We start from the raw sequence: 23,125 nt of genomic DNA, 5'->3' as shown, positions 1-23,125 counted from the left end.
TGTAACATCAAATGGCTGCTGTGAGTATAAATAGGTTTTGTAATAATTCCTCAGCACACTAATAAAACTTTTTGATAAAGACATGTTAACTATACATTAATAGAAATCTTATTTCAGTGGAATTCCTATGTGAATAAATATCTGAGTTATGTTATTGAAATGATTAACAGAATTAACAACAATAACAATAATATGGCAATTAATTTAGAAGGAATAAGCATAATGCAAGGGCCTATGTTAAAGACAGTGTGATATCCCTATCTTCAAAGCCAGAGCTTTTTAAAAAGGACTACTCAGGATTTGAAAGCAGAATAAAACATGTAACATAATTTATCCAATGCATAATATTTTTATATCAATAAACTGAATTCTAATTATCAAGCTACCTTGTTGTCCTCAGTAATTATAAGAAAGTAGTCCACTCAAATTAACAGATACTGCACTAAGCATTACAAATTATAGAAGCAGAATATATCCCAGGCTCTTCCTTTAAATTTACTGGAATCAAAATGCAGAGTTACTGAAATGTGTGATTGTTTCTCTAGTTCTCTATCTGTGACAGTCTCAGAACAGATGAAACAATTGTAACAATAAATAATATAGGGCCTGAAGAAGACCCTTTAATTGAACAAACCAAACAGACAAACCCATGTGGTGGAAAAGGCAGAACCACTTGTTTCTTCCTCCTGAATCACTTGGTCTAATAAAAATATTGTCTCATTTATTATCAAAGGTATTTAACGAAAATTTAATTTGGAATGTAATGAAGCGTATTCATAAACATACACATATAGGTGTCATCTAACTACTCTCAAGTAACAAATTTCATGTGATATGCAGAGAAAATATGTGTTGCTAATGGCAAACCACTTGACAGCTCTAGTCAGGACCAGAAAGATTTGTAATCAGGACAGGAAAGACCAGATGAAAAAGTCATAGAATTTCCAAGCTTATTCTTTGTTGACATTTTTACTAAGGCTGAAAGGTCAGAAAGGTCATCATCATGTAGGATGTTGACAGCCCACTGGTACCTGAACTGAGAAAACAAAATCCCTTCAAAAGACAAGAATATATCTCATCTTGAAAAAATATTTTTATGAGAGATAGTATTGGTTAAACTTGAACAGATCATCAAGATCCAAAGGAATCAGGTGTCCTAACTCAAAAAAATTGTAAGCTAGGTATCCCACTTATAGCTTTCAGCAAAACATTTTATTTTCTGATGTTTCTGACTGCATGAGTAGAAACACTTTAACTTTAGAAACCACACCCTAACTTGCTATATTTATCTTGTAAATGATCTCAAAATAACAGCACTGCGGTTGAATTTCATTTTTTCAGACATCTCCTAGGAGAATTTCTGAAGAAATAATTGTTGGTAAAAATATTGTTTACTTACTTCAGCAATGTCTTGGAAAGAAAAAAAGTTTACCTGTTCCCCAAATATGGAATTGGCAGAGGAAGACTCTTCTTGGAGTCCATGTTTTAGACCAGAATTGTAATGTACTTATAACAATGGCCCCTGGGTCTCTATGTTTGTTTGCTGATGAATATAAGACTTTTTTGTAAACCTAATTTAAGAACTTGTGGTCATAACTCTTCACCAGTTAGTCAGAACTTGAAAGTAAGACTATGAAGTGTTGATTTCATGCATAAAACAGCAGTCTGTATTTAACAATACAGTCAAGGAATAAAATATTCTGGTTTAAGTATAGAAACCGTAGAGCACTGTATTTGAGATAGTCAGCATAAGTCTTTTCAAGAGAACATTCTAAAGTATTACAAATGAGAACTGAAGCTCTGCATCACCTAACTGTTGAGTCAGGAGATACAGGCATCAAACAAACCTGCCAAAAAAGCGGAAGAATGTATTATTTAAGTGCAATGATACCAACATATAAACAAGAGGTGAAAACTCCTTTGGGCTAGAATATGTACACTGAAACCCTCAGCTACTGCCAAGATTCATATACACTATCTTACAGCTTTTCTCGCAGAGTGACAATTTTTATAACTGAAGTGCTCTGAATATATCCTACCAGCCAGAAATAGGTGATCAATGGTAGCTAATAAATTTTCAATGTGTACTACAGTACTACTCTTTAAGTTATATAACAGTTCCTCCTAAAAGTCGTAAAGAAAGATTGGAAATTTTAATAAAGAATAGATGCTGTGCTTTTTATTTGCGGCTCTTGGTTAGTGTGAAGAGATTTAAAAAAAAGTCACCCTTGCAGTAAATAGTCAAGCATATAAATATGGCTTTTCTCAGTTTACACCTTAATTAAGTATTATTTTAGGTTGCATCACATTTGGTCTACATGAAGAGGTTGCATTATGTTAAATGTAACAAAGTCAGAGAGGTGTTTGTATGAAGAACAACTCTTGAGATGGAACACATACAGACAACTGGTTCAAGAAATGCTTTGGCCTACAAGAAATTCAGTTAGGATGGAAAAAGAATTCAAATTAGAAAACAAAGTACTAAATAAATTAAAAGGGTCAGGAAGAAGGAATAAGGAAGGAAAGGGAGGAATGTCCTAACATTCAATGGTGTCTACCTTCCCAAACTGGCTGAGATGTCAACATAGGCAGGATACCCACTGAAAGTTATAATCTTCAGTTGTGTTGTCTTTGTCTTACATTTTCGTTTTCTATATCTTCCTATTATAGCAAATTAATTTTTAACCCTCACTTTGACTGAGTAAATACATTCTTTTATTCTTATATCTCATCTTTTACTGAAAACGATTATGACTGATACAATAAATGCCGGGCACTTCACATCCTACAAGTGATGAATATAATTCAGAAAAATGTGCAAGTTACTCCTGAAGTATAATTTATCTTATTCAGATTTTGTGGGATGCTATGTGCCCTTGGTGGTGATCATCTCAAACCTGTGAAGACTGTTTATATTTGAACTCTGGGCATGCAAATGCAAGCATCCTTTCATCTTGTCTCACACTATTTTCTTAGACCCCGTATATCATGTATTTTTGCCATAGTTTGACACATTAAATAGGATTATACTCTGGCCCAAACCTGCCTTATGTGCAACTGTTTTAATGCATGTTTAAGCATAGGTGCAGGTAAGAGGGAAGCTCTAGAGATTGGCAGGGAAGAACACTTGGTCCTCTACTACCTCCGAATGCCCTTTTCCGCAGCCTAGTCGGCCTGGGATGGAACATGACCTATCACATATCCTGTAGTGTCCTGCAGTATGATCCTGTTGGGAAGATAACACAACCAGTATCCTTCCTATGGGTAAGGAGAAAGGCAATGCTGGATGTGACAAGGCAGTAGAAAACCTGTAGGCAGCTACAGGCCAGCCAAATGTGTACAAAAAATAGGTCAGAAAGCAGCACAGTCTTTCATGGACAAGAAAACAACTGATCTAACCTACACCTGTACAGCTGATCTACATTGCAAATTGGCAGCATCTACATGAATTACATTTACATTTCTAGGATAATGCAAATTTAAATACGTATCCTCACAAAGTTCTTGGTCCCAAAAAGCAATACTCACATGAAGTTTATATCCTTGATAGCTGTTGATCAAGTCTTTCATGAAGGAGTGAATCAAAAGGAGTTCAACTGGAATAGGTGTCAGATCTTCAATACCTAATTCTTTGTATATTTGGATGAAATGCTTAAAGAAAAAATAATACATAGCCAATTTATTGTTTAAAAAATTGGTGGAAAAGCAAAGATTATGGCAGGTATTTATCTAACATATAATGCAAGCTACAAAACCTTCTTTGAATCAATCTGCCTACCTCATCATAGTTGCCTGCCTTCTCCAGATCGCTAAATCTATGATTATCTTGATCTTTTCTTCCTCCAGTATGAAATATTTTGAATAGAGTTGCCACTGAAATTACTCCTTCACCGGTGTAATCCAAGACTTCATTTTCTTTTAAAGTCTTCTCATTTGACAATGTTTTGGGGTACGGAGAATCCTAAGAAAATTAATATATAATACTTGGATATAAATAGTCTATCAGTAGATCATCTGTTTCACTTAAACATTCATTAAGGATCAATGAATTACACTTCAAACTTAAGTTCTTGCAAAACAAAAATCATCAACTCACACAAAATTATCTACTGCACTGTAGGATGAAGGAATAGATCTTAAGAGTCCCGAAATATCCATAATGTTGGCATTAGCAGAAATTTAATAAACAGCTTTTTCCAGGAATGTGGCCAACATTTTACAGAAAAATTAATATTTCTCAGAGCAACAAAACATAAAAATATTTAATATCTACAAATTACAATACCAAGAACTTTGTGTTTATATAAGGAGTAAACTTGAGGATTCTGGATGTTCACATGAAAAAAACAGTAGGAATTTTCTAGTCCAAATGAAGGAGTCACTGCAAGAACTCTATTTTGGCCAACAGTTAACACAGACTCAGCAGTTCCACAGAAAAAGATGAGATTTTCTATTTTATGCAGAAAAATTAGAATTTTATTTAAACAAGCAACTAGTTAGCTTTGTGGTGATATAAGGGCTGGTCAAAGAGAAAAAAAGGCCAAACAAAACCAAAACCAAACCTGCAGTAGAGATCTGTGAGCACAAAGATGAGAAAGGATCCCACACAGGTGAACAACGCTTTGACTACATTATGTCACTGTGTAGACTAACAACTAAGAACAACAGGAAATTGCATTTAATTGAACAAATCATTTCTCTCTTCATTAGGAGGGAGAGACTGCTGAGATTGTCACGCTTGTGCTACGCGCCTTAGGCCTTAATACATGTAATTTTGAACACAAGAGGAGCAGAGTCATTTATATCAGCACTGAAGTTTTTTTATCTCCCACTGCATCATTTACATTTAGCTTTCAGACCTACATAGCCAACAACAACATTATCGAGACTTAAAAGTTAAGCATTTTAACTGAGAGGGTCTGTGCTATGAAGTTAAAGAAGTCTCAAGAATATGTTTGTCTGAGCTTTTCTTATTAACAGCATGAAAGTTTCAGATGCATTTCTGTAGGCAGTTACCAATGAGAAATCATTACAATTATTGGCACGAAACAAGAAAAAGAGAAGAGACAAATGAGATGCAGCTGTATAAGTGCCTACGTATAAGCCAGCTACCTAAACTGTATTAGAAAACTTCTTAGAGGTAAACAGCATAGCTCTTTATATTTCACTGATGAATATTCCACTGATAATATTTACTAAATTTCCAGTACTTGTAGTGAAAACTGGGATATTTAGACCACATGTAAACACCCGCAGGAAAACAAAGATTTAGGTTCTTAATTTGGTGCTGAAAACCACTTTGGATGCCTTCAGAATTCTCTGTATTTGATGGAGCTTGGCTCAAACATGACACAATATCAATACACAATTTACTTTTTGCCTGCTTGTGTTTGTGGAACAATTTGCATGAAATGTTGCCTCTACTAAAACCAATGGAGAAAACTAATTTGCTTCAATGGAATGGGATTTCCTTTGTTCTCTTTTGTCTGTATTCAGCATTATTGTTAAAGTGCACAAAGATGGAACACAAGGCATAAGAAGAAAGAAAATATTAAAATGATGTTCTATCAGTCCTGTGATTCTGAGCACCAACCTAAACCAGACAATTCTAAAGTCAAAGAGAATCCACACAAGCAAGATTTAACATTTAATTCTTAGATATTCCCAGGTTTCTAAGAGGGTCCGCAAATGAATTAGGCACACAAACTGTGTGTATAATACACTGTGCACAGGACACAGCACAGATTCACAGAGCCAATGCCTTGAGTGGGAAATTAGGCATGAGGAAATTCTCAGGTTAGATGGGATATAACTCCTTCTGCTCAGAGATGTGTTGTTAATTGTAAGTTGAAGGCAAACGTTCACCTTCACTTGTGACTCAGAGCCTAAAGAAATTGTTGACACATAGGTGGTAATGCCAGTGCAGATATATCTTACAAAACTTCCAACCAAACAGATCAAACCCAGCAGAAACTGGTAAAGAGGAGAATAGGTTGTGTAGCTTTATATCCAATGAGATGAGAGTTAGAACTTTCCACTGAAATGTGGGAAACTAAGTTCAGGTCCACAGTATCTAACTGGGAGTACACTGGGCTCTACTTCTTCCAATAAAGTGTGAAAAGGAAATTGTCTTATTCACTCTCTCCAATGTACAAAAACTCTGTTGTGCCAAATAAAATACAGGGAAGTATAATATGTTTTTGTCATTTGAAGTGATATGTTATTATGCTTATGTATATGATTCCACTGTGTAGTAAAATAATGCCCTTTCTTTACTGTTTCTAGAGATCTCAACTGTACCGTAAGTATTGGGCAAATTCTACAGTCACTGTGGTTGTGACAGGGCAATGAAACATTTTATTATCTGGAACAGTATGTTCTTTCCAAGGTGTGTACAGATAAGTAATGTATGTCTCAAAAAAACAACTTGTACTTCAATAATAAGTAACTGATGCAAGCAGTGCACTAATTGCAATTTTGAGACTTTAAGAATAAAAACATGCTCCAGAAATACCAAAAATGTTCAAAAGACCAGTTTCATTTGATGTGAGAATACATTCATCACAGCTGTAAAAATAATTTAAAAATTATTTTGTATGAAACTAATTAATCCTTTTGGTTTACAGGTAAAACTAAACACTTGAAAATAACAACAAAGGTGCATCTACTTCTAAATACCCCAAAGAAACACAGTGGAAAATAAAGTAAGACTAACAATAATATCAGGTGTTGCATCTGTAGATAACACTACAGTCACACTACAGACTAATTCCTGGGGACTGACTGCTGGTCTAAGACTAGGCCAAGGAATTACCTTATATTCATATGTAAAAGGAGTAATTACTAGTAAATATCTTAAACTTTCACTATTATTTGGCAAGTAAATTTCCAGACTTTTGGAAGGATACTTCTGAGTATTACTACCAAAGTCAGTAAACTATTTGCAGAGTTCACATGAAGTCAATGAGATTACTTGTAAGGACTGGAGATACCCAGGATAAGCAAATATACAGAAATATAGCTAATTTACAATTTGAAAGCACTACTACTTTCTCTAATAATTTACTGTAATACTTTACCGCACATGGATGAGAGGCTTCCTTTTTTCTGTGAACATATGTTCCAGTAGCAATGCTAAGTGCTCTGTATACACCTTCGATTGGATCAGAGTGGGAGGCAAAATAAAGCAGCATTTCAGTATAGTTGAGCAGAGCAGGATCTTTTCTGGTATCAGCAAATAAACTGAAGAAAAACTATAAAGGGACAAAAATATGTAAACCAATTTCCATGAGTGGAATTTAATGGAATATAAATCAAGGACTGTAGAGAAAAGCATGAAATACAATAATTACTCCTAATAGGAGATACTGTGTTTAAAAGCATGTTAATGCTGTGTAAATCCAGATAAATCGTGTGTTTAAGTAATTCGAGGAAACAGAAATTGAATTTCACAGAACATGGAAAAATTAATAAAATCTTTTATCATGACAAACATGTTCAAAGCATTTTTTGTATTCAGGTCACACTATTAGCTCCCTCTTTCATGGAAACGTCTATGCAGTGATCATTTGCCTCCCATTCTTTACAAAGCTGGTTACTGTGTAGCAAAATTAATGTTGTTCAACCAAGAGCACAAATAATTAATTCTGAATAGACTACTTTAGTAGGACAATTCTTAGATTCCTTTCTACATTATTCTGAAGCGCCACCTGACCTCAAAAAACACTGAAACACTGAAGTAATTATGGAAAAAAAAAGACACACGAAACTTTTGTATGAGACCTCTCAGGTTTGAATAGTGGTCTCTTCAAAAAAACCTATGTTTTTAGTTACCTTTATGAGGTGTTTTAGCCTATCTAAAGGCACAGATTGTGTGCAACTTTTTGTTATGCTTAGATCTTCATCTCCATTAAACCATAAGCCAACCTGATAAAAAAAAAAGTTTGTTAATTTTCACACATTAAAATAAGGTGGTCTTTAACTGTTCAACAGACAGGTTACTAAGAGCTTAATTCCTAAGTAGCTGTTTGTACTTTATAACAGATACTTGAGAAATTACTGAAAATTAGGTAGGAGAGAAGTGAATTTATGCTCTTGAAAATACATAGTGGTAAACTACATTGCCGAAGAAGTAAAATGTGATGTGGAGTTTCAATGTATGTTCTGGTTTCCTCCTTTTAGGATACCATTTGCTACCTCCATAGCTTTTGTCTGAACTGTACTTTTAGAAGAAACTGTCCACAATTCAGGATGATGAAGGATGGAGTCATGGCTCTTCTCATGCTTGTCCTGCTCCCAAAAAGATAACTATTGTAATGCCTGCAGAGCATGTCCTCTAGTGCCTACAGAGCTATAGTTCAGCTGTAAATTAAAAGTGCTCAGAACCAATTCTATAATACTAGACTAGGAAATATCAACTAGATCTAAAACAGGAGATAGGCATGAACAGACTGTAAGATCCTGTGCACATTCTCAGTCTGCATGCCTTGTAACTGTTAGCTTATTTTTGAACTCTCACACTTCAGTAAAAATTACAGCAATAGAAAAATAGGTGCAGATAGACCTGCACTTTTTGTGGAATTTTTGGCTTTGCAGAATTTGTTTCTTTGCAAGTCAGGGATGGGTAGGGATTGGCAGGCACCCCTACAAGTTTGAAATTAATCAAAGTAGTTCTGAAACTGACAGACTTCTGAACTAACACAGCCTTTATTTAGTTTTTGAAGAAAACCAACACTAGGGGATTAGAAAACAAATTGCAATAAAGGTCCTATAAAATGTATTTAAAACAGTTTAAAAATTATTTTTAATATCAACAGACAAATGCAAACTGGCAGAACTGTACATCTTCTGTGTATATGTGCACACACATACACATATCTATGGACACATATATATATGATATTCATAGCTAGTATGGACTAAAAGAATGAAACAGCAGTCATTTTAATTATGATTAAGAAAGCAGAGTAAAAGTAAGTGAAAATTTAATGAGCAGAATTTTTCTAAAAGAAGAAAAATGTGTTCTTAATACTCCTTCATGAAACTTGCTCGCTGAAAAATCTTGCTAAATTATGTGACAATTCAAATAGAATCTATCTTCAGAGAAAAGATCAAAGAATTTTATAATTTCCAGGTACTCAAGGTCTGAAAAACAATCTTAATTTGAGGAAATAATTAATGGGAAAAAAAATCTAGGAATGTTTCAATTAAATACAGCTGATGAGCTGAAACTAAAATCCTTATTTCTGCTTGAGCAAGTTTTTTGTCTTATTTAGTGTCAAATAAGCTAATAGTCATCAAAGCGCACACAGAAAGTTTCTTTAAAACTGAAAGTGTTTTTACTTTAAATTAATGGTGAAACTAGGAAATGGAGGTAAAAAGTAAGCTTGATTTGTGGAAATATGGACATCATTAGGCCATCCATTTCCTGAAAACACTTTTTACCAGAAGGCACCCTCAAACCCAAAAACATTTAAAATTCAGACTGAGTTTCTGAATGTGAATAAACCCAATAATACACTCTTCAATATAGAGAGTTTAGCAAAACAAAACATGATTCAAAAGAGAAAAGATTTATAACCTGCAAGTAATATTCTTCTGTAACGAAGCCTGATTCAGCTACATCAACAGCCTTGAAGCTATGCAGCGTTTTGAGGAGTTGTGTCACAGATGGCACTGGCCAAGGCTGTGCTGCTGCTACTAAGAATCTGCGCCAGTCAGTAAATTCTGCGTTCACTGAGAATGCAGATGCCAGATTTTCTAACTATAAAACCAGAATAATAAATATTGTCAAATATGTGTGCATAAACATACGAACATACTCTTTCAATATCCTGTGTATTCTTGGGTCTTTTCCTGGCTAGGAAACACAAGGTCCTGCAGAGAGATGTCACAGTTATATAAAAGGCATGTATCAGTAGAAAAACAGGCCACAGGCCACTGTGTGTCAGTTGATATCTCTCTAAATAAATACTCTTACTCCCCAAATAGGGTTCTGTATCTAAACTGCCTATGAGATATCATCCTGAAACCCTGAACCATGTCCTGTCTGCATGAGCACCAAGAATTGAACTGACAATTCAGCAGCATAAGCACAAAATCTAGCAAATCCTTGGTCCCGTGCCTTGGCCCTGTTACTCTTAGAGGTGTTGACCAGGTGGCTTTCTCTGCTCCAGCATTATTGTCAGTTAGAAAAAAGCAGTGGTAGAAAAAATGCTTTGTGTCTTTTTACCAATGAAGACATCGCAGAGCTGGTTACAGGGAGAAACAAACAGGAGAACACTCCTAAAATCTCCTGAGATAGCATTAAAAAGGCTGTATTTGACAGGGGAAACCAAATCTGTCCGGTTCATTTCTGCACCGCTGGTATGGCGAGACCCTACTGTGCACCTCTACACAACTTTCTGCCCTACACCCAGATTTCCTTGTCAAAAGAAGTGTCTGGGTTGCTCCAGACCAGAGTTTGAGAAGAATGTGTTCACAGGAAGAAGGCCCTGGGGCATCACAGTGAGACAATTTGGTAACACTGTACATGTCATCTGTGCTGACACTGGCTGGAACACTGCCGCTTATTATTAATTGAGAATTTACTGAGATTCTAGTGAGTCACACAATGATGAAATGGTGAGTTAAGCTCAGAATAGCTTGTGCAAAATAAATATATACCTTAGCTTATGCTTCATGCATTTCCTTTTGTAAATAAGTTCTTGCATTCATTATAAATTTAAAAGTCTCATTTTAAAATGGTGCTTTTAAAGAAAGAAAATTCGGTTATTAAAATAAAAATAGCATTTATAAGCACTAAAAGTTCTCAAAGAACACAGAACATGGGATATATGCACATGTGGTCTATTAATAGACAATATTTGACTTGTAGTTTCCCCCAAACAATTAATTTGCTGTGCTAAGATTAGATTTTTATATACTGATGATGACAGTTGTGGCTAGTTTTCACTAAACTCAATGGAAATACACCACTGGGAAACTTTAAAATGTTTCACTCATGCAGTTCATCTGTGTGAAGAATATATGAATGAAGCTGTTTCCACATGTGAAATCCAGTAAAAATATAAATGTGAATCATGGTTTACTGTCAGAAATAATTATCAACACATGCTAAAACAAGTAAATAATTTCATTCAATAGGCCTACCAGCAACACTTGAAAGTAAAATTAATCAGACAATTCAGTATGGAAGATTTGGAAAGACTAAATTCTAATTTTCATGTTCCTAAACCTGAAAATCTTAGATAAGTAAGTTTAAGGTCATACAGCTCCAGATTTTAATTTCCTGTGCTGGAATGAAGAACATAAACAGTGTTATTTTAACTCCTGGAAATGAATTTTCAATGGTGTCTAAAAAACTCTATGATTTGAAAATTGTAAATAAATATATTGCTGACAAAAGCATTTTATTTCTGGTGCAGTGTCTTCCAGAATCCTCTAGTGAAACAGAAGAATTTTAAGGAAAAACTGATAATGTCCTATAATAGCTATAATCTTGACTTTATCTTAATAAGGACAATGCTGCATCAATTGCACAATATTGTACAAACCAATATTCCAGTTGAAGAGAAAACAGGGGTTAACTTACATCTGGAAGTTTTAAGTTCATCCACCGATCAGGAAGGCAATTTACTCCACGATTCAAATTAACCAAGCGACTAAAAATGTCAATAAATACTTTCGTTCGTATAAAACCTAATAGAAAAGTCAATACCAAAAAATACATTTAGCATTTTAAATAGACTTCTTCTGTTAAAGGAAATCTGGGTTTTTTAAATTTTAATAGGAATGTGGAAAACTTATTTGTTTTGCTAATATGCACTATTGATAATGCTAATATTTTCAAAGCGAAACATAAAATTTCCTCATTTAAAATAAATCATGTGTGGCATATCTAATAGCAAAATATCAAATATTCCAATGCATTGCATTTCTTTTGGTACTTGTTCTGATCTGCATTGTTATCACTAATCCATCCTCACAGAGTCTACACTGACAGTTAATGAGCAGTTCAAAAATACCAATCACACAATTTCTGTGTGTTGAATACCTACCAATCTTTTCCCCCACTGTCCTCTATTTTAATCAATCATAAATCTATCTCCACACTTTAAAGCATGCATAAGTTAGAGAATAGGATAAGAAACACAGACCATTGTCTGTTGAAATTTGAAACAAAATCGATCTGTTTAAAAAGCTTTTCAGAACTGACTTGAGGGAGTTAAAAATAGCTCCATTAATTTTATTTTATAGAAATCATTAGACAGGTAAGTCCAACAAATCCTATTTGTTTTTTAAATAAGCATGGATTTGCTTATGAGCAAGCAAACTTTAACTGTTATACACGGTATTAAAATGCAAAATTATGTATGTAAAATTTAACAGATAGACAAAAGTCTTTTCTTCCAGAAACAGACTTTGCTGGCTCAGTGAGAATTCACTGCAAAACTTCTGCATTAACAAAAAAACCTGGAAAATAAGTTTCAAATTATTTAAATTTTGAGAGACAAAGCTGATTTGGTCAGGTTATGATCACTTCCACAGCATCAAAACTGGAAGTCTTCAATTTACTTTAAAAGCATATACAATCAGTGAAATACTGGTAAGACTTACTTATTTTTTTTCTTTTTTCCAGTCGAAAGTCTTGTCCTTTTGAAAAAGCACAGCTGTGCACATTTTTTGGCTAAGAGACATTTTTGTTGGAAGCAAAACAGTGGAGTGAAATGTAACTTTATGAAAAAAGATGTAAGTGGTAGAAAAATTAAGAATGTTTGAATATTGATTTCATAATGTCAGTATTCAAAATCCAGTAGCCAATTTGAATTGATAGTCTACAGTCTCTGTTTATGTCCAATCAGAAAACACAGGATTAATGCCTTCAGCACATCTTAGTACAGCAGAGGAATCCTACACATATATAAGCTTGGGGAGAAGAGGTAAAAACCAGATTTGGGAAGCTTAAATTCTGTTGGGAGAGGAAGAATGAAGGACTTGAAGCCATATATCCTACCACAATGTCAGCATGAAAGCAAAGGCTGCAGAAAAAATAGTGACAGACTGGTAACAGTGCTCTGATGTCACCTTGTGAAAGTTTTTGAGTTATCGACATTGACAAAGAATATCTTCTAAAAAACCATGTGATAAACCCTTTGCTGTTTACTGAAGCACTCTGGATTGATGATGTAATAATTTAAGGTAACCAGAAATCTGTTTTCTGATGAAAACTTCATGCTACAAGAATCCGATAATTTCCATATGGCACAATAAAGCCTGCATAACAAAAGCATCATTACTGGGTGACTTCATAAATAATTCAATAAAGCACATAACATTTTAGTGGTTCATGGAGAGAATAGTCTATGGTCCATGAAGGAGCCAGTGTACACTTCATATAAAAAACAACAGGAAAAAGTTTTACATCTTCTTTCAATCTCATTTCTTCCTAGTGCTTTACCATGAAGAGAGCAGCTATGGTAATTTTTATTGCATTTTTTGCTGAAATTTGCCTTTCCACATCTGATTACTGGCAATCTAACTTTTCTTACAACAGTTCAACTCCTAATATGATTTCCCTCTACGCCAATAAAGAATGTAGCTCCTGTATTTCCTATGAGCCTATGGCTTCCTGAAATGAAATTTAATTTTGTTTTTCTGCATAAAATTCTAAAAGGATACTAAGATCCTCATCTAATTTTTTTATGAGGCTACATGACTTTAGAAACATACATAAAAAGTATTTGAGAGACAAGGAATTTTAAGAACTTGCATCAAAACTAATGTCCGAAATAGGATTGCAATCTAAAATGTTACTCACAATCATAGAACTTAGACTGGATTATAAAAAATGCTAGAATGCAGTTTTCAGGTAAATATTATGGCAAACACGAATTACTGTGAGATATTTAAGCTCTGCCAAGTGATCTGCAGTATCTACCCACTTTTCTTCCTGTGTGGTAAACGTGAAGAAACACATCCTCTTTCAATCAGAGCTAGACTATTTTCTACCTATTAATTATAGAATTGCTGATGTGCTGTAGGGCAATTTCTTTTACTTTATTACCTCTTCCTGAAACATCTGATGTGGAATAATTCCAAAGTTATAACAGTTCAAAAATTTCAAATGGACTGTGATTTAATTCCTCCTACTGACATATGTAGGAGGAATGATGAGGAAGTCTCAGAGGAAATCCCTCATAAACATGTAAAAAAAGATAAGAAATACTTTCCTCACTGCGTTTTCAGGTATTTTGTCTCGATTTAATGTATTTGGGTATATATTACAGAGCACGGAATCATTTTTGAATATCTGATTATAATCTGAGATGAAAGGTGATTCACCATTTTAGTTCAAGAGCTGCTAATGCTTTATAATCACGGAGAGATGCCTGAGAGTGGGCAGCTACACAGATGGTACCGAGAAAAGAATACCGGTGTCTGCAAATGGCACTCCGCAAGTGGTAAAAGTAAATAATGTCTTCTAGGAAAGAACAAGGAAAACAATTCCCAGAATTGCCTTTGTCCACGTAACAGGACTCGTTTCAAAACAGGTATGCTCTTTATAAAATTTTTTTTCTAAGCCCAAAATAAAAGAAACCAAACCCAGTAAGTTTTAGTTGAATAATGTAGGAGAATGAATAGAAAATGAAATCATTAAATGTCCAGAAACATTTTTAATTAGAAGAGGTAGCAAGCACTGTGGAAAAAGAATCAGTATTCATGAAGATTTTGAAAAACTCAAGAGATGATGAAGATCAGTAAGTAAATTTCACCAGAAACAGATCAAAGTAGTTTGAGGAAACAGACTGACAAACTGATGCATTTATTACACTACAGATAAAACAATTCAGGAAGGAAGTTTAAGCATACTGGAGAATAATAGGACTAGAATTCAAAGTGAGCTTTACATGTTGGAGATACAGTCTAGAATAAAAGGACACTATCCAATAAGGATTAATGTCAAGTGTCCCACTGGGCTGAAACAATGAACTGCATAAACGGCACAATGGGAATCTTACTGATAAAGTAAAATTTGTATACAAAAGTATCTAGGGACTACAGCAGATCACAATATTACCAGAAAGTACACATAAAGACATTGGAAATAATCCTTTTTTTTTTTTTTCTCCCAGATGTTAAAGCTTCTGCTAGCATACAATTTTGGAATTTGCAGATCTACAAGGATGTACATAAACTAAAGACTGCCCAGAAGAAAGTAGCAAGAATCATCACAGGCTTAGAAAATATGTCCCAAGAGGCAAGGTTGAAGGAATTCTCCTAGTTTCATTGATGAAAGGAAGATTATGAGAAAACATGCCCCCCTGCACCATGGAAGTGACTTCAGTGTTATAGATTCTAAATATACTTTCAGATTTTATTTCCTTTTTTTGTCTTCAGCTGTTGGACATTCTGGGAACGCATTTTCAACACATTTTTCTAACCTCAACATAGTTAAAAATTTCCCATTTGAAAACTTAAGAGGGGAAAAAATCCTCTTGGCATTATCTGATTTAAGAGAAAACCCTTAACATCAGCAATGCCACATATCTAGTAAGGTACCTTGTACAATATATATCCTGTTGCTTCTTAGGTAAAATATATCTAAACTTCTTTTTTTTTTTTTTGGTCTGAGAAATCACAGATTAACATATTTCAATGATGGAACTTCTTTAATCCCCTGTATAGTTCACAGTACTGATCCTTTTTCTGATCCCTACAGATTAACTCTTCTTGAATGGACTAAAATTACTTCAGGAGGCACTCATTCAAAACTTACTCCATTTCTGACATACTATTTATACCTAGATATATGCAAAACTCTAAAAATATATATATATGTGTGGGTGTATGTGTGTGTATATAGGGTAGAGTTACATGATATAGTATGGTATGGAATGGTAGTGTGCAGTTTCTGCTATTATTACACACATTTTACAGCAAAAGTAAAGAGTTGATCTTGATTCAGAAAATGGGTTGATTTAAAGGTGAATGATCTCACATTCATTTCTCCCAAATTATCTCTAGTACATCTTCATTACTGTTGGAAGAAGTAAGAGGGGTCCTTAATGATTTAATTTTAGCTATCTTTTGATATGAATCATTGCTTTTTCTTTGATGGTAAAAATATATTCTGCTGGTATGTTTTACCTTGATTGGAAATTATCAAATAGAAAGTTGCATTTAGAATATGTAGAATTATGAAAATATGAAATCAGATACTTCTCTGAACTATACTTATTCTCAGTTCCTAGAAAAAAAAACAAGATATAGCATACTTATTACAACTTTCAAAAATATTTTCACAGGGGGAAAAGAAAAGTGGTTCAAACTGTGAAGTATATTGGTCATATCCTGGGTGTAAGAGTACTCGTTATGAGAAGACTGATTTGTGCAATTAATAATAAGCAATGGATCTGTTCTGCCTCTGTAGAGAAGTCTTCAGAAGGATAAGTCTGAGAAAAACTGTGAAGGGTCATGTTAAAGCTTATCTGGTTTGTAAATTTAATCAAGATCTACAAGGGGAGAACCAGATTTAGCCATAGCATGGTACGTTCTAAAAATATTTTCTACTCTCCCTAATGTTAAGGAGTTCATGCTCTTCAACATCTGCTCAGTAGAAGCTGTGTCTGGTGAAGCAGTACTGGCAGCTTCCATGCAGGTAGCCCAGGCATGAGCTTCACTACTCTGGTGTGTGTTTATAAATTCAAGCTTGAAATCATCAGTGCCAGAACAAAAATTATGAATGTTTTCCCCCAAATCCACGTCATGTTTACGACAAGGTACACAAAACATTATTCCCCTTTCATCATCATATTTTAACCAGGAATATTTTGTTAGCCATATTTTTGGAAATTGACGATTCGTCTTTCTTTTCCGATGTTCCAAATCTTTCTTCTCTTTCCCTTCGTCACCAACTTCTCTCTTGCTAGAAGAATTACTCTTGCTTTTAAATTGCTTCAGTGCTCTTATGGCTATAATTTAAAAAGAAACAACTAAATATATAAAGTTATTATTCCATAAAATGTCAATTGCATATTTTCTTTTTTTTGTCCATATTAATCTTGTTAATTTGGGACTAGACTGTGACTTGAAATAAACAGCCATGAAGGAGAACAAGGAAAACAGAGATCTACTCTTAAATCATTTGGAGACTACCCAGGATTGCTGTAAGAAACGGTCAGTTTTGACTTCCATTTCCTTTTGACTATCAGGGGTTTGTCAGAACATGCAATCAGTGAAGGGCAGCAGCATCAATACTGTTTTGGAAACAAAGAAAAGCACAGTTAGGAAGAGGAATTAAGAAGGGTCTTCAAGGAAAAATGTCTCCAGAAGATACTACTGAAGTCACAAACTTATTACAATGCCTATCATAACCTGACATTAGCAGAAAAGTTAAGTTGGAGCAAGTCTGTAAATACATAATCAAAAACCTGACAGAAAAGCTTAAGATGCTCTAAGGCACATGTAGCTGACATGATTTTCTTAAGATGTATTTATACACAGAATGATTTTATTACTGCTTTCAGAACAAGGAACTGTATAAGCTTCTCATTTTGTTCTCCAAATTAAAACAGTCTTAAAACATTGAGATTGTTTTTAACATTTCCCAAATTGTTCTGAAGATGGTCTTTCCTGTATTTTGTAGGAGAAAACATCATAAGCTGAAATTTTTGAAAATTTTATCTCTAGAGCATATGAATCTCCTACTTTTAGCCAGTAATTTAATGATTCTTTTAGTACATTGCTGCCAGAAAATTAGGACTTTAAAAGAAAGCAACCAGATAAAGATGAGAAATTACACGCAGAATGGAGGCAAGACAACTAGAAATCTATTTATTCACTGCAAAATAGCAAAAGTAAAGTCCTGAGCAAATGACCTAAACCCAGTCTGACTCCCCGCCCTCCTTATTGTGATGTGTACGTCAAGAGGCAAAATTTATGATTACATTAAGCTAATCATAGAAGGAAATGCTGTTCCTGGTGCCTTAACAGGTCTGAAGAAAACAAGTTTTTGTATGCCACTCTTTTCTATTTTACAGGAAGGAGCAAATTTTAATATATATTATACAATTTGTGAGAACTCTCTGTTCCCATTGTCGTAAAAAATGGCAGTTTGATTGTTCCATTCTATTCTAAGCATCCTGAAAGGCCATAATATTAAAAAAAGTTAGGAACATGCAGTTTAAGTACATTTGAGTGATCCTTTCAGAGAACTTTAAAACTGAGGTAGCAGCTGTGCTCCACATGGACAGCAAAACCAACTAGACCACAGAAGGTTTTTCTGACGTGCACAGGAACCATACCCAGGACCCAAAAGATGGGCAGAAGTATTCTTAACATACAGTAAAGATTTAAAATCTTTCCTAACATTAGGAAGCCACAAACTCACAAGACTAGGTGAAAAAGAGTTGGAGAGATGGATTAATGGATCTGCAACTTCAGAAGTCAAAGGGTGGAAGGGACAAAATCACTGTAACATATTTATAGTGCCTACTGCTTCTTGAGGGGTGTGGGCACCTGTAGAAATTTCCTGGTGCTTAGAAAATAAGGGTCAGAATAGACCTGTGATCCACTGCCAGGGAAAATATTCTCTGTAAGACGGACCTTAAATGTTACCAACATTTTTCAGTTTCCATGTAGAAACTGGGAACATAGGAAAAGGTGGGATCTGTTGCAGTAGTACTTTGGAAAGAACACAGGATACAAAAGGAAGCCAGCCTGTACTACTTATGAAGCAGCCTCTTTTTCACATAAAGTTTGTCATCAATGAAATCAAAAAGTAGGAAAAGCTACACAAGGTGAAGTTGTTTTTCATTAAAACCTTGTTAAAAGGTAGTATCATTCCCTGATACACAAGGTGACATTAGAAAGCCTTTATATGTTTCAAAAAGCAGTGCAGAAACATCATAAACAAATGCAAAAAGTAATTAGTGAAGAAATTAAGATTATGACCGCAAATGAAATTGAAAACAGAAAAATTAAACATCCAAAAAGGAGCATTAAGAATGATAGTAGTGCAAGTATACACTGGATTTGTACCGTGTGAACCAGGACTGGGACATTTAACCAAAGAGCAATCACCCTGCACAGATATAAAAAAGAGATTTTTTTCAATAACACACCAATCAACAGAATATTTTCATACAGGCATTAAAATATTTCTCTAAACTGAGAAAGTAGTATATCTCTATTAAAGATTCAGATTATAAATTTACACAGGCAACAAACCTATACTAAAGATGAGAATTATGTTAACATTATTCCCTTTTCATAAAATTTTACCAGAACATTTGAACAGATTTTCACTGAGAAAAATATTTCCATAGTAATATCAAGAGGTTTGGATGATGATCCATGCAAATTATGTACCAGACTCTGTAGCATGAGTGAAATAAACCTTGAGGATGAATTATATTCATCTAACTTTAGTAGTCTAAAAGGCAATAATATGGGATATTTCCATACTTAGATGAAAAAGACAGGTATTTCAAATATATGATTCTTTCCATCCAAGTTATTGAGAGACTCATCACTCCCTCCAGGCAAATTTCACTGTAAATATTTACATCATCTATTTACTAATTATTACTGATTCTGCTATATGTCCAATCCTAAATAGCAAGAATTGGGATTTTAAATTTAGAATCACAAAGAGTAAGGTATTTCTGGTGCTGCACAGATGCAATGAGGGGTGAGGTCCTCTGTTGTGCTGACTGAAATCTTAAAATTGGATATATATATATATATATTCAAAGGCACAGAAACATTTACAACCATGTTAAATATGTTCCATACAAGTAATTAGATACAGAGATTTATAAACACCATAGGCAAATAGTCGCAAATTTCTGAAATTAAGTAACATACATGATTTAGTAAGAGATATAACAGCAGGTTTAAATGGAACTTTCAGTAGAATTACCAAGTTTTCATCTAGTAAAAGATATGTCCTCTGTCTACAAACTTAACCTTTCTTATTTTCAAGTTTTAAAAAGCACATTGAAAATAAATAATCTCGAAAAAATGTAAGTTAGAGATGATGAGCCTATTTCAATGCTCATGTATGAACTTCAATCCCTACACACATCAGTCAGGTCATGATGATTACATCAGTCAGGTCATGATGATTACTAATGTAAGATCCTGAATTGCTTCTAGAGTGCTTGGGAAGAGAAAGCATAATCTATAGACATTATCCAGGGTCAGAATAAAATTCTGATTCAAAAAAATATTCTATTAAAAAGGCAAACAATTCAGTTGAACTACATGAACACTTTAATATATCTATTTGTTCCAAATCTAGCAACACAGTAAAATTCAATTGACAAGCCTACAACTTGAAAAGAAATAGCAATACAATTTGGTTATAGGCTGTCCTTTATGTTCACATCTTAGCAGACTACTTAATAATTTCATAAATATTTTAGACTTTTTTTTGTTATTTGATATAAAAATTTTTTAAACCTGACTGAAGTTTATTTCTGATGAATAATGGCTTCTATAATTAAATTGGAATGGTTCATAAAGATCATGACTATTAAAAAAAAAATAAAATTTAAAATTCCCTTGTGTGATTCAGTCATAAGAGGGAGAACATAGTCTGGGATAGAATCCAATTTGATCTGCTTAGTAATGAAAAGCCATACCCAAATTGCATTTTCTGAAGAATCTTTAGAAGAGAACTAAGACATTCCATATGTATGCTAAATGTAATGACAAGAGATGTGGTCATACAAAGAACACAGTGCTGAAGGGAAGCAAAGGGGATGAGATTTTATAGATATGTTAGTTTAATTTTGTTGATAAGAAGAGCACACATCCAAACAGACCATAGAAGAGAAAATAAAAAAAGTAAGAGTTAGTAGCTTGACATGCCACAGCTTTTCCTATAAAAAAGCATTTCTGAGATAACATATTAGAGCACTGTCAACAACTTGATCAAAAGAGTTAGTGAAATCATCAATTATTGGAGAGCCATGTTGAGTTTGGGTAATGGCATGTGGAATAGTAAAAAAAAAAATAAGTATTTCCTTATCAAATGAAAGACTGTCAGTAGGTAGGAAGGTCCAGCATAAGCTGGGTTTTTTTTGTCCATCGCTGCTTATAATGGAGAGTAATGTGCTTCCATGGAGAACCAAGTGTGCAGGACAGTACAAAGTTGTCTGTGGTGAACCGGCAGTTCTTTAAAACTTTAAATTCCTAGGAAACACAAAACTGTTTACAATTTTTATATGAATTCTTTTGTGAATATCAAAATTCTTTAAAGCATATTGGTACGCCAACTTCTAGCTTTAATTTTAGCAGTTTGTTAAACGTATCTTGAAAAGACTTTTGACATTTAGCAAATATCCAGTAAGAAACCTGTTTACATGTTCACTTCTTCCAACATAATCACCCCTTCTTTGTTACTCTTTATGTGCTTGCTTTCTAAGTAAAAATCTGCTTCATGTAATCTCCATAATGCTTTAAAAAAGCCTAATATGCAATTTTGAGAACCACTTCAGGAATTTTGCTATTCACATACTACAAGGAGATTGGCAGGTTTATTCTATTTAGACTTGCCTAATAGCCTATGCCTCATGTGCTTGTTTGAGTGGACTTCCATTAAACACTGAGAGATCTGCTTGGGTGGGTGAGAATAAGAAAAAATAAGATGTTTGGCAGCACATCTAGATCAGTTTAGAGGTTCTCCAAGGCAGGGATTTGTTTGTTAGTTTTTTGTATCTGCTTTAGAGCTGCCAGTCAACAATTTCACTGCCAGTGTGCTTGGTGCTTTAGTGTTTTCCCCTCTTTTGTTCAGTAGAGACTAACTACTAAGGAGGCATGTATTTTATGTCGAGCATTCTATTGAACAAGGAGAAATAGAAAGATATGAAAAATTTTCCTAATGTTTTAGGAGAGAAATGAGTTTATAACGAAGGGGAGCAGTTGCCTTAGGAAATGTAGGACACGATTTATGTCGTCTTAAAATAAGAAAAAGAATGGGAAGAAGTATTTTAAAGATGACTTGCACAACTTGTGATTTTCATCCTAATTCAGCTATCCAAAAAAGGTAAATATCTTGACTTAATAGTCACCAGACACTAGAAGAAAGCTTTTGCATGTTTTTGGGACCTTATTTTAAACAATAATTCCCTCCCATTGTCCCAGACAGCATGCACCACCATTCCTTTACTGTCTCAGGACTACTAAGTCAAGATATTTCGTTTTTTGGGTACCATGCAAGTCATGTTGGGTCATTTTAGTGAATATAATATTATCAAAATGGCAAATACTGTAACAGATAAATATTTCAATTGTTTTCTTGCTAATTATTACAAGTATACAAGCAAAGTAGTTGGTCTGTCTTGAAGTTTGTAATAGACAAATTTTTTTGGTTTTAAATATCTTAAAGAATGAGTGACTTAAAAGCAAAAAAACCCCTTTTTAAGTGAAAGGACCAGTCATACTGGTATCTGTGTTCCATCTCTCTGGCACTATCTAATGATTACAAACATACAGATTTTTTAGTTTTATGTGTCATAGTGTATGCAATACTATCTGCAAAATTAGTCTCTACAGAAGATTTTGAAATGCTTACACACACATCCACACTCCTCCACTATAGATGAGACGATATGCATCTCTCTAAGGGAAAACTGTAAACATCTTTCTGCCTAAAATGGTTTCATATGCAAAAGGAAATTAGAATTGCTCTATAAATATTCATAAAAGCATTTCTGAATAAAGAATTAAATTCAACATCATAGTGCTTTGTGGCCTTATTACATTGGAAGAGTTAGATTTAAAATTGCAAGTAGTTGTTTACACACTGTATTTCACAATCTTAAGGGTAATCATACTAAAATTATAATATGGAACACTGGTAGTAATGAAACACTGCAAATACGTGTGTAACTACTTTCCATCTCAGTTTAAAAACTGTCTTACCTAAATTATTTTGTAACATTTGTACAGTCGTAGGAAGTTTTGCAAGTAAGTCTCTTCAAGCACCCTAAGCCTAAGGTTCCCATAATTAGCAGGTACCCATACAATAAGTGCACATTCAAAGGAAAAGAAAAATTACATATTTGAGTTAACAAATTACATTATCTAAGTTAAGATCCAAAACAGCAGGCACACA

The 23,125-nt window shown here is 34.0% G+C and overlaps 1 protein-coding gene across 10 annotated transcripts in view; it reads right to left on the bottom strand.

The window, feature by feature from the left end:
- The window catches only part of SPEF2 (sperm flagellar 2), a 77,355-nt gene that overhangs the window by 2,790 nt on the left and 51,440 nt on the right, over positions 1–23,125 (bottom strand). For 4 of the 10 annotated variants that reach the window (XM_027634552.1, XM_027634554.1, XM_027634553.1 and 1 more), the window contains 6 exons: positions 11,594–11,700; positions 9,581–9,763; positions 7,834–7,926; positions 7,080–7,253; positions 3,779–3,961; positions 3,529–3,651 (listed from right to left, as the gene is read on the bottom strand). In XM_027634552.1, coding sequence (XP_027490353.1) covers positions 3,529–3,651; positions 3,779–3,961; positions 7,080–7,253; positions 7,834–7,926; positions 9,581–9,763; positions 11,594–11,700 — 863 coding nt within the window. Of the gene's footprint in view, positions 1–3,528; positions 3,652–3,778; positions 3,962–7,079; positions 7,254–7,833; positions 7,927–9,580; positions 9,764–11,593; positions 11,701–12,618; positions 21,202–23,125 lie in introns of those variants that run through there. The other 6 variants (XM_027634556.1, XM_027634557.1, XR_003526222.1 and 3 more) reach the window with 6 other exon arrangements.

The sequence above is a fragment of the Corapipo altera genome, unplaced genomic scaffold (assembly GCF_003945725.1).
Source record: "Corapipo altera isolate COAL_440 unplaced genomic scaffold, ASM394572v1 61411, whole genome shotgun sequence".
NCBI classification, from domain to species: Eukaryota; Metazoa; Chordata; class Aves; order Passeriformes; family Pipridae; genus Corapipo; species Corapipo altera.
This window is presented reverse-complemented; position numbering and strand designations above follow the sequence as displayed.